The following is a 12597-nucleotide window of genomic DNA, read 5'->3' as shown; positions in this document are numbered from 1 at the left end:
CCCATAAGTCTGATTTTTCAAGGATAAGCACTCTGCACTTTCTGAAATCTATGTCCCATTAACATACCTCGAGTCAGGCACCAAAGTATTGAGGCCGCCATATAACTACGGTGACTTGTTTATACCCAGTTTTTTTCCCTAGCATATTTTTTGTTTCTTCAGAGGCAAAAAGGACATTTTTTCCCTTCTGCTTGAAAACAAAAGCAGCTCTCTTACCAAGCAAAACATTAGACAAGGACAAGGCCACAGCTTAAAATGTATGTCAGTCATCTCAAAAGGTGAAGAAATACTTTTGAATACAAGGATATTTTCCCCTTCACATTTATTATATGTAAACATCAGATGTGATGGGCAAACATTTTGAATAAATGCATATGGTTTTGTCACACGCCTCTTCTGTGGGAATAGAAGGAGCCTGTGTCACTAGTTGATGCAAAATGCCCAGTAAACTTTGCAGTATTTATTTGTATGGAAACCCACAAAATGCACCAGGCTATGTGATTGGTTTTAGTGATCTGTATCCCCAATTTCTAACCTGCCTAGCGTGCAGTATTCACATTCTCTAGAAATAAATAATTCCATGCACTCCGTAAGGTCTTCTCTGTTTACCATATAAATTTCCCAGTAGCTGTAAGGATAGAGAGCAGGCTATGCTGTACAGGACAGTGAGGTAGGAAATACCATCTCCACCTCCCTCCCTACCCAAAGGCCATATATGCCTGGTCAGTGTTTTACTCAAATTTTAAGCACTCAGTAATCTTCAAAAGATTATACAATTTAGGAACTTCAGCCAGAATTATAAAAATATTAACACTTAATTAAAATTAGATGCAGGAACATAGAAATTCAAGTCCAAGAGTTTTTTGAAAATAAACTTTAATGCCACCACTCAAGATGCAATTCATTTACTTATGTTTTGTTTGGTAATACCAGAAAACTAATAAGATAAGATTAAAAATATGCTTTAGTCTGAAAAGATACAACTAGTCTAGCTGAGTTAAATTATATTTAGCAAGTCTAAAAATTAGAACTACATAATCATCAACACATCTTTGTTTAACGTGGAAGGTATTTAAGTTTTTATTGTGCTGAAAGAATAAGAAAATTGCTTTCCCCTTTTGTAAGAAATAAGTTACTGGCATGTCCTCTGTCATTTGCAGCATTTATCTGCAACATCTGTTATTTTTGGAAACTGTGAAGTCAATAAGATCCTGATTTCATGCCCAAGGCTTCTTTGACTTTTCTCAAATGACTTGAACAAAACCTGGTCCAAAGACCCGAACAAAATAATGTATATACAGGAGTACATATTGCATTATATTATCAATCAGAAATTTAGGGGGAATTAAAAATACCTGCCTTGTCTACATTACAACCTCCACAGGTATTCCCACTGGTGATGCTGCAACTGTGAGGAGCAACAGATCCTAAATTTGCCAATCTCAAAGAAGTTGCTTAGTATTTGCTCTAAGGGTAGGGCATTTTTGTTGGAGAACACCGCCAGAGTTGGACAGAGATGTGCTAGGGGAGGGAAACAAAAAACATTGGGACTAGAGAGGCTTGGGCTATTGTGGAGGAAAGCAGATTTTATGGAGAATTGGGAATGTGGCCCTACTCCCTAGCAACTTGTCAAAAATGGGCATGGGAACTATGGAGGAGGTACTTTGCAGAGGGTCCCATCCAGTCTTCTGTAAAGCACTTCCTGTATGGTACTGTCCTCAAAAACTCTTTGGCATCTGAGAGTTTAGGACACTCTGTATAATACAAAACTACCTCCAGGGACTTGGTTCAGGGTTTCCAGAACCAAGTTCTGGTTTTGCTGTGCTGAATGAGCCAGCCATCTCCTCAGTAATTATCATTCCACCATTTTTCCCCACCACTTTGTATTTTTCCCCCAAAATAAAAATAATTATATTTAAAACTGGTTATAGAGTGATCAGTGCCAGTACAGTGCCTGCAGGACAAAAAGTCTATGTCCAGTAACCTAGTAAGACACATCTATCTGTCTCTATTACAATATTTTAAGATCAAATCTCCAGATGTTTTACAACCCTTGTATAAATAATAATGATACATTATACAGAATATATGCTGTTCTTTTTGGGGCAACTGCAATAATACAGGGAAAAATCAATCAACAAAAACAAAGTATCTGAAGAAAGGTACCAAAGAGCATAAGAATACATCTTTGACAAGACATGAATGGTAAGTAGTGCTGGTCTATGAGGTTTCTTCACCTGCAATATGCTTATGAATGACTCAGGTTTATAGCACTGCAGATATTTGTTTCCTTGGAAACATCTCAGATCAAGCACTGCAAAAATTAAAATACTTATTAAGACTGAAATGTTCCTGAAATATTTTCACCTGAACCTCTTAAGGCCTGATCCCTCTCCCTTCACTTAGGTTCAGGGTCTAATCAAATAAATAAGAGATGCACAACTTCCAAGGTCAGAAAGCATTACTAAAAATAATTCATACTGGGCACGTCTACATGAGACACTTACTGCACATTATGTTATAACACTGCACAGCAGTGTAGTGGTTGAAAACCGTGCTAATAGTCTACTGCACAATATTATTAGGCTAATGCGCAGTAAGCGTCACCTAATAACCATGTGCCGGTGCTACTGTACAGTAATTCTAGTTACTGCGCATTTAGGTAGTACTTTATTAAGCAAGTACTAAACTAAACATGCAGTATCAAGGCACATTAATGAATGTATAGACACACCAGTCTGTAATTCAGTCTGTTTCTTCAGTGTATTTTGACTTGGTGTTTTACTTGGGTGTTAGATTCTCCGATTCATGTAATGTCAATTTTAGATAGTATTTCAACTTTATTACAGAATATAATGTTTATAGCTAGACGAAGCGTCATATTTGCAATTTTATTCATTCTCAATTACTTGGTTATTCAAACGTATGGAAATTCTTTAATTAGTCACGAATAGAACAAAACCTTTACAGGCACAAACCTGCCTGTTCTAAAACAGAAATACTAAAGAAGGATCCAGCTTATGAACACTGCAAAGGCTAGTAGTACTCATCTCATCGTAAAACTAGGGGTGAAATTCAGACTTTGATCTTGCACAAAAGAACACAGAGTTCGTTTCTGAACTCACTTGCTCCAGTATAACCCAGAAATGTGTACAATGAAGTCAATGGTGCTATATCAGTGTAAGTAAGAGTGTAATCAGGACCAGAGTGTAAGGAAGTATGCACTCTACTTGAGACTGTAAATATATTCCTGCATGAATTAATATTTTAAAAATTCTATTTAGGATAATTTATTATGCATGATCAAATGCCCCAATTTCACCTTATGATGTTAGCTGACTTACAAATAAGAGGAATATGAAATAATTTGCAGAAATATTAGGAAGAAAATACTACTGTGATTACTCCTACATAGACAACAATTTCATTCAACAGTGTCCAAAATAACTCAGAACAATAATGGGTACAAAAGTAGCTATTGAAAACAACAGATCACCGTAGCATATAGTTATCATGTGAGTGACTGTATAAATGAGACTTTCTGCAGAAAAACTGCATTCTCCTGAACAGTTGGCAAAGTGACTCTGCATGTTTATGGCATGTGTCATCTAGAGACCCAGGTCTTCCTCATTTAGAAAGATTTGGAATCTCAACATACAGATTGTATCACAACATTCAAGTTATTCAGAATTAGCTGGGCTGCCTAAGGGCTATAGAGAAGAAGCTTATATTGACTTTGCCCCTAAACTATACATACTAATGGAGAACAATATTTGTATGGCCAAATATTCTACACCATACTTACAATTGATCCTTTCTGGGCATACTTATGCTTATAAGTGAAAGAACACTGCTGTATCTTAAAATAACCTATATTTTGCTAATTAATCTTACCAATGTGGCTTTCTTTTCCCTCTAAATGAATACCAGTGTAAATTCTGTATGCAGTTTCAATGAAAGCTCTTGTCTTTAAAGAAATAAGAATGTAAGAATCTTCACACTCAGAAGGTTGGCCATATACTATGGACTTGATTCAGGACAGCACCTGTGTCTCTCTCTGTACTGAAAAGAAAGCACAATTTATCCTATATACTGTTTGCTCTTTTTTAGAAGATTTTTTAGTGTGGCTCTGGCTAGGGATAATTTTTCCATTATGTCCAACTATGCCAATATGCAATAATGAGTGTCTACTTTTTTTTTTTTTTAAACAGGCCTTTTTGTTTTACCACACTTCTTTAGTTTCATAGATCTGCTTAGCCCATGCACTCAGTTCATGGCTCAGAACACAGTACTTTATCACAAAACAAATGTTAGAAGAACAACAGAATCCAACCCCAGGCTAAAACAGAAATTTTGTTTGATGTGGTTATTACATTAGATGCCTAGTTTTGGCTCTCCAAATAATATACCATGCTGAGTAACATGTAACCAGGCTAGCACAATGGAAGAAACAGAAGCTAATTCAGCTTGCAGTCCAAACTAATGCTTACAGGTATTTGACCAAAAAGTGCAATCTATATAGTATTTGCTCCATATCTAAAAGTCTCTTTCTGGGTACTGTTATCACAAAGCAGATATGTCCAAGCAAATAGTAGTCTCTGTTGAAATATGTTCATGTTGGCATTTGGTGGCATGTACCTCAGTGGAATCAAAGACAGACACACTCAAAACTGTTGAAGATGATAATGCATCTTGAATAGCTTGCTAGCGTGCCTTGTCTTTTATTCCATAATTTTAGATCTTTTCTGCTTGGATAATTAAAAATGGTTTACGTTAAAGTTTCACACTTGCCATTAATTAACTCTCTGTTAGGATATGTGACTTTGATGCATTTGAAGAAATTTGGTTTATGAAGAATGAAGACGGTTTTTCATAATACAGAATTTCCTAGCAGTTCACCTTGGCCTCAACTTGATTATTTTCTTATCACTAGCTTCAAGTGGAGATTACTTTTCCCTAGGTACTGTAATATCTCGTCTGAAATAAATCACTTAAGGATGGGTTTTCAGCAAATTGGTGCACACGGGCAAATTTCTGGACTTTTAAAAATCACTTTGAAAACCAGCTCTGAACAAATATTGGTAAGTATAATTAAAGTCCTGTGACCCAGACAACCCAACTTGTTAAGTCCCTTCACATCTCATAATTGGAAACTGCGTTAAGAATTAGTTAATTAACTAGCTTATCTCTTGAAAAACCACCAGTGCTTAAAATATGCATATCTTTCAAGTTGTCTCTCTCAACACCGCATAAAAATGTTAATATAAAACATATTCTTTGTTCAAAAATGAAATAGATCAGACAATAGTGCGAAAATAGTTTGACACACAACTTAATTAACAGAACCCTTGATGGAACTGTCTGGATTGTGCAGACTTCTGAAAGCCCTTAAGATGTTAAAGCGATCAACACCTGACATCTGTTAGCAAAAAGGCATTCTGAGGTAAAGGGCAACTAAATCTGAAGAAATCAAGTACTTAGACCAGTTTAACTTTTTCATGAGGTGATATCCTCCCTGACACTGTAATCTTTCCTCCTACGGTGACGCAAGTGTTAAGTAAAAAACAGCTTGTAGCCCCCTCCCTGACAACATGTTGCATGTGTATCTCTTTCTCTGAGGGAGAAGGGCATTGAAAAACTATTTATTCCAGTTTAAAAAGAAATATAAGAAACGTAACCACCAAATCTGTGCTAACAGTTGTACAGTCACAATGCACTACAAAAGTCACAGACCCCACAACACAGCTCTGACATGAACAAACAGAACCATTAGGAAGCAGAATTGTCAGTACTCTTTCCTCTGCAATGAAAGGAATATTATGATACCAAAATCCTGCTTACCAATGTCCTTACTGTAGATTTGAAGTACATTTAAAAATATAAAGCAAAGTCAAAGCTGAGCTGCAAAGAGAACATAATTGGAACTGTTCACCCTGAAACATTTCACGAGTATGCTTTTCAATGCCTTAGTTGCTCTGAATTCTACCAAAGATTTTACAAGAAAGCTTTCATTACAAAAATTCCAAGAAAAAAAAAAATCTTGTACAACTTGCAGAGACCATAAATTAGACACAAAAACCACCTTTTTTCAAAAGGGCATGGAAGTAGAATTATGAATATACCATATAGAGCATACTCATGATTTTGAAATACTCATCACTTTAGCATATGGGTTCTTTACACAGACAGACAAAAGTCAAATGTAAAGGACTGAAACCGAAAAAGGACAAATTGCAAACCACTCCCGTGACTAGATTTTCCTCTCTTGTAAAGCTGGTATTAATGGCCAAAACTTAAACTACATACACAGATATCCTGGTGTTTTAATGATACTTGCTGTGCTCTGTATAATAATTGTAATTACCTTTACACTTTTTTTCTTCAGTCTGGTATTCCTGGCCACTCTGAATGTCTTGACTGTTCACTTCCGTATGGCCTGACTGTAATAATGAGTTAGTCCAAGCTGAAGCGTACAGATACTGTGAAGGATGCCGTCCATTTCTCAGTATATTACTATTTTCAGAGTGCCTTTTCCTGTGCAAGTGGTTTTCTTTGACATCTACTAAATTCCATTTGTGGTATTTGTCATAAAGTTGTATCAGCCTGTTCCAGGCTGGAAGGCCATTTTCTGGAGGGCTGTCAAATACTGATTTACACACTGTTGGCATCACCAAGATCTTGCTCAGATGTGGAGTTTTGGATAGCAGGTGTTTTCTCAGTTCTCTTGATCTGGTAGTATTCCTATGCATCTCTACTTGCCCACATTGATAGGATAAATTGTTTTTCATCCATTCACATTCAGCCCCCATAGTCAGTTGCCCTTGAGTGCAATTTAATATAACGTTTTCCCGTCAATGGAGACTGAAAAGGCACCCAGGAGTACATGTACACGTTATTACTAGATGTAACTTTCACCAGCTCCACCTATAGAACGTGGGCCCAGGGCAAGGTGCCATCAATTTATCACTTCGCTTGTATGATCATTTGAGGTCTTGTAGGTCGAGGCTGGTCGTGAACAATTTTCAGATACTTAAAACACAAAACATCAAGGATTCAGCCTTGTTTGACTCTGTTCTTATCATAGGCTGACCTGAAGGACACCCTGTTACCTAAGTGTGACATTCTTATGTAGACACACTTAGAAGTTCTGCTCTTGCTACCTACAGTCTTTTTCTGGTTGTGGTCACACGACAATATCAGACATGTACATTTTATCTCATGAGTTTTAGCACCATGCTCCTAAGCAAGCAATAATAATAAATAACAACTTAATGATGAGATCCAATTAAAAATGACAAAAGACTTTTATGTATTGGTTTTTTTAATGGAGAAGACTAAAATGCTGCTAATTCATAAAACCATGAATCTGAATATACTTTATTTTCTATTACAGAACAGGAAAGTTATATTCTATTTTAAAATGATTGTGTGGCTGCTGCTCCAACTTTACGCATTTATGGATAATGAAACTCTCAAATTATTGTCACAGCTAACTGAAATTCTTTGCTGGATTAATTATAATGAATTGCTCTTTTTTATGGCTCTAACAGGATTTCATTCCTTTTACTGGTATTTTGTTCAAGAAAGGTATCCATATATTTATCCAGTAACTGGGGACATATTAACTTTGCAAACTGGCAATAGAGTTATTTTAAAACTATATTATAGAATCAGATATCCAGGATTTACCAAAATGATGTTAGAGCAATACATTATCACCTACATTCAATGTGAACTACCTAAATAGTTGAAAATCAACTGTATCTTTTCTCCTCTCAATATATCTCCATTGGCTAAATGATTCTGAAACCAGCAACTAGCTGGCAACACGCATGAAACTGGAAAGGGAAGAACACAGTTTGTTTTTGTGCATTTTTCCTGGTTTCAGAGTTCTGCTCATAGTTCAAATTTTGGCTGTTTCCCCCCCTAGTACCCAAAGCTCATGAAATGAAAAAGATACAGGTGTACTGGGAAGAAGGTATTATTTGGTACTGGAGTAATAATCATCAGATAAGAGAGAAAATTGCAAATTTTATTCATAAAATGGAGACTGGTTTATTTAAGAATTAAAATATCAAAGGGCAAATTTTTTAGCTTGTTTTGAGCATTTTTTACATCTTATAAATTCCAACAGTTGTTTAAAGTCTTTGTTATGACAACTACCTGAATGAAAACTATCTGGAAAAAAGAGTACTTTCCAGTGAACTCCTATAAATCTTTTACGGCTCTACTTCACATGAAACTGTAGGGAACTGTAGAGTTTTAATTCACCTTTCCACAACTCCCTTAATAATCTCAGAAAATAATACTCTATAGTTAAGTTTACTTTCCAGTAGTCTCTCTATATGGATTCAATTGTATATCCATATAAATTAGGATCAAAAATTGGCAATGACATATAAATACATACATACATTTTTTCAGTTGTGGACTGGAAATGAGATCAGTAACTCAACATCTAGTCTGCTGAATCTTTCAAGGAGTAAACTTCTGATCCTCTGCTCTTTAACATTAAAGTCCATCTTTGCTGATACCCTACCCCATTCCATAATGCTGTTTGCTCTTTAAAACAAGAAGGAAAAAGTTGAACTCCACAGCCATCACCGTTGGTTAGTTATGCCCCCTGAAGGTTTTCAATACCTTCATATTTTTTAATTTACCAAGGAATTTTAAAATAACTTTTTAATTAACGTTGAAGATAAAATACATATTTCAATTTGTGTTTCAAAAGCATTCAAGGACTTCTCCACTTGAATATTAATGTGGATAGCCATGCTAGATTGTAAGTATGAAATCTTGCTTTAATAGCTGTGGTACTTGAATTGTTTGACATTTCCCTGTGCAGAGTTTTACATTTCATAACCAGCATCAAATGGGTCTTTTGCTTTTTTTGAGATATGAACTTTGAAATGTGTCTCTCTGTGACAGCTTGATTTCCATGGGGACTGCAAATTGTTTAGTTTTAGAAGGCCCCACTTCACTTAATTAATGCTCATGGGGTACCAGTGGATTGCTCCTAATGGCTTTCATTCAGATTTTGTCAGCATTTCTTACAATTACATATTAATTCAGAAATTCTCAAAGAAAGTAAAAGAAAAATAAAATCGGACAGGTTAATTCCCTGATGAACTTCCGTAAAATGCACAACCCAGACTGGAAGCTAGAATTGGTAACAGTGTGGGAGTAGGAGACTAAGAATACCTTGAGATTGAAGGTGAAACTATTCCCAGATTCTCCATAAAATACAACCTAGCAGAGACTGTGATATAAGGGATTAGAAGCAATAGGCCAAATGTACGCTTACACACTATCACTCCATTAACCTTACTGAACTAGACGATGGAAAAATTTGGCCCACTAAGTAGTAAGCATGAAAAGGAGAAACTGCATGAAGAACTTGTCACCTCAGCTATAAAAAAAAAAAAAAAACTTTTGAAAAGAAGCATGTTAGAAGAAATACATAGGAAAGCGGTATCTGAAAGTGAAGCATTTCTGAAATTTCTATGCATGGTTGTTCGAAATTACTGGTGCAGAGACATTTGCCATGGTGCAACACCTTACAAGAGCAGTGGGTTTATTTTCAACAGTTCTCTCTTAACCGAACAGGTCCAGACTGTAAAACTCTTGATCATATTGAATAGCACTTTATACCTTGGGCATGGTAAAGATAGGTACAGGTACAACAGAACTGGTGTGGAATGTGTTGTTATTCAGCATGAAAGTATCACAGTTTGACCCATAATGATTGCCTCTTTTTTACAGAGAAAAAGAGGGCAATGTGCAGAAAGAACTGCACTGATAACTGGTGATTCTGTGTATTGGGCAACTACTTGGCCATTTGTGTGCTTATATTTGCATTAAATAAACATGTATTGTATGTGAAAACATTTAGGTTTGTGCGGCCCATAGCCTCAAACTGTTTTGAGGCAGCTTAAAGTTTCCTGGCACTATGAGTGTTTGCAAATAGGAGCTATGATTAAAGATGAAAGTCAAAGTAAGAAAGCAATTAAGCATAAATATCAAGGTCTTGCTGCCATAGGGAAGAAGTAATCAAAATAACATGGTTTGGGGAGTCTAGAAGCTGACAGAAATATTGAGGTGCTTCTTTCAGGTCTTGGACAGAGTCCCCAGGACATCTGTCACACCACCTACAGTACTGCCTTAGCCTTTCCTCATGGTTTTTTTTCCTAATCTCGTTAGGGGTGGATATTTTGAGATTTGGCTTCTTTCCTCTTTTGACAGCCATTCATCCCTGTACAAGCAATGTCAATGACTGATTTTTCATGGGTATGATCCCAAGACCTTCAGAATCAGTAGGGTATCTAGTTTTCTGGCTCAAAGTGGAGTCCCCCAGAATGTTTATCATTTTCTGATAGTTAGTGATGTTTGCGTTCCCCACATTTCTGATCTCTGGAGACTATATTGGCTACTCAGGTTCTAGTGAAGGGCACTGGCTATGTGGTGCCGCCTTTCACACCTTATGCCAGCATCAAGCGACTACTATTAATGGGAATTTTTAAATGCATATGCAATGCAGCACCACGCACTTCTGAAAGCACCCAGAGCTGCATTGCATGCATTTGTCTCATGGGCGAAATGTGCTCCAGTGCTGAGAAAATGGCAGCGGTGCACTTTTGAACCAGGTGTTTGAGTTCAAAAGCACACCACCACCATTTTCTCAGTGCTCACATGCATTTCGCCATTTATACAAATGGATGCGATGCAGCATGGGCACGTCAGCAGATCTCTGGCACATCATAGCACAAAAAGGTATGTGTATAAATGTCCAATATGAATTGGTGTGTGTATGGCATCAGCACTTGTCTGGAATTCATAACATGGCATAATATCTAATGCTTTCAAAGAGCACAACCCTCTCTAAACATGTGAAATTCACTACTCTTTACCCCCTTTTCTTCTTCTCATCTAGGTGCATATGTCTATCAGAATTTTCTTTTGGGTATAAGGCTCCCTGTACGGTAAGTTGTTTTCTGATCATCTCCACTTCCTTCATTCTTATTACTGATATTATTTGTATTTTGCTGTGATTGTTCCAAATGTCAATCAGATAATATTAGTGTGCAAGCTGCTGGACTAGTATATAGTAAAGGACTGTAAAGAACTTATGTTATCTATATCACTTTGATTCATAGATTGTAAGGCTGGAAGGGACCTCAGAAGATCATCGGGTCCAGCCTCCTGCACCAAGCAGGAAAGAGAACTGGGGATGAGGGGATCCCAGCAAGGTGACTGTCCAGTCTCCTCTTGAAGATTTCTAAGGTAGGTGATTGCACCACCTCTGGAGGAAGCTTATTCCACAGTCTGGACACCCTGAATGTGAAGAAGTTTTTCCTAATGTTGAGCCTGAATTGGTCTTCCAAGAGTGGTGTAAGTGATAGTACAGAACTTTTCTCCCCTCCTTTTCTGCCTCACCACATGGCTTTAATTTGCTCTCAATGCATAGAAAGAGCAATAAATCTGTGACACACCACTGTTTTTAGGCCTGATTCAATTATACCGCCAATTACTAAAAAGAAGCAATTAAAATAATAAGGCTGAGGTATATTTCTGAATTGCTATATCTACAGCTACAAAGCCATTTTCTGTCATGGTAAAAATTTATTTTAATTTCCAAAGGAGTCCAAAAGCTTCCAATAGTTTCTGATTGTACCTTATCCACAATGGCAATAAATGCTGTCTTTCAGTTAATATCACTTACTTGGAAAATCAAAGATTTAAAAAAAGTGAATCTTTTACATTATTTTACCTCTTCTGATTTGTAAACTGGGTAACAAGTGCTACAGTGTTTTCTTTTTTTAACCACTCAAATATACAAGCATCTAAGGACACCAAAGTGGGTAGGAATCAGAAAGATCAACTAAGGCAAATGTAATCAGGATGATGACTAAGAGTACATAGTAGGTTGATGAAGCAGGCCAGATTTGCATGGCCCAGTCCAGTAAGGCAGAATGTTTTTTATCTAATGACTGAACAGAAAACAAGAAAGGTGCAAATAAAGAACAAAACGAATGAGAGGGAAAAACAGAAAACAAAACTAAAATCTAACTCATTTTACATACCAATGGCTTGGTGTGGGGGGGAAGGAGTTTTCCAATAAAAGTATAGAAGTTTTATTATGGACTATGCACTAATTTGCATTATGCTAAACGATCTTTCCCAGCCAAGATTAAGACTGCATCTCTTCCAGTGAGTGCTGCTCTTCAGAACCATTTTTTTCTCTTTCTCAAGGTATCATGAGAAAATTATCTTTCTCTTCCCTAGAAATTAAAAAAAGACATTTCCTATTTGGAGTTTTCCAAATATTAGAGTCTCTTGTCAGTAAGGTTTGAACACGGGATTGGCAGATCCACACCAGTCATCTATCACTTGGCGTAAATGACTAAATCCATTAACTGATAACAGTGTTTAAGCAGAAACCAAGCATAGACAATTTCAACTGGAATGGGCGAATCAGACACGCTGCAAACCACCAAAAACAGTGTATAAAGAAAACTGTTAACTAACTTTTACTATAGGCTCAGCTACTGCTCTTCCTCTGCCATGCAAAAGTGTTAATGCAGAACAAAACCAGAATAT

General features: G+C 36.6%; 1 protein-coding gene across 6 annotated transcripts in view; it reads right to left on the bottom strand.

Moving 5' to 3' along the window:
• The window catches only part of THRB (thyroid hormone receptor beta), a 291817-nt gene that overhangs the window by 47726 nt on the left and 231494 nt on the right, over positions 1–12597 (bottom strand). Inside the window, exon 1 of one of the 6 annotated variants that reach the window (XM_090046523.1) lies at positions 6365–6809. The exons of the other annotated variants lie outside the window; for them this stretch is intronic. Coding sequence (XP_089902649.1) covers positions 6365–6809 — 445 coding nt within the window. Of the gene's footprint in view, positions 1–6364; positions 6810–12597 lie in introns of those variants that run through there. 6 annotated transcript variants of the gene reach the window in all.

The sequence above is a fragment of the Crocodylus siamensis genome, chromosome 5 (assembly GCF_052110815.1).
Source record: "Crocodylus siamensis isolate JL-2025a chromosome 5, ASM5211081v1, whole genome shotgun sequence".
NCBI classification, from domain to species: Eukaryota; Metazoa; Chordata; order Crocodylia; family Crocodylidae; genus Crocodylus; species Crocodylus siamensis.
Note: the sequence above shows the minus strand (reverse complement) of the source record. Positions and strands in the feature narration are given on the sequence as shown.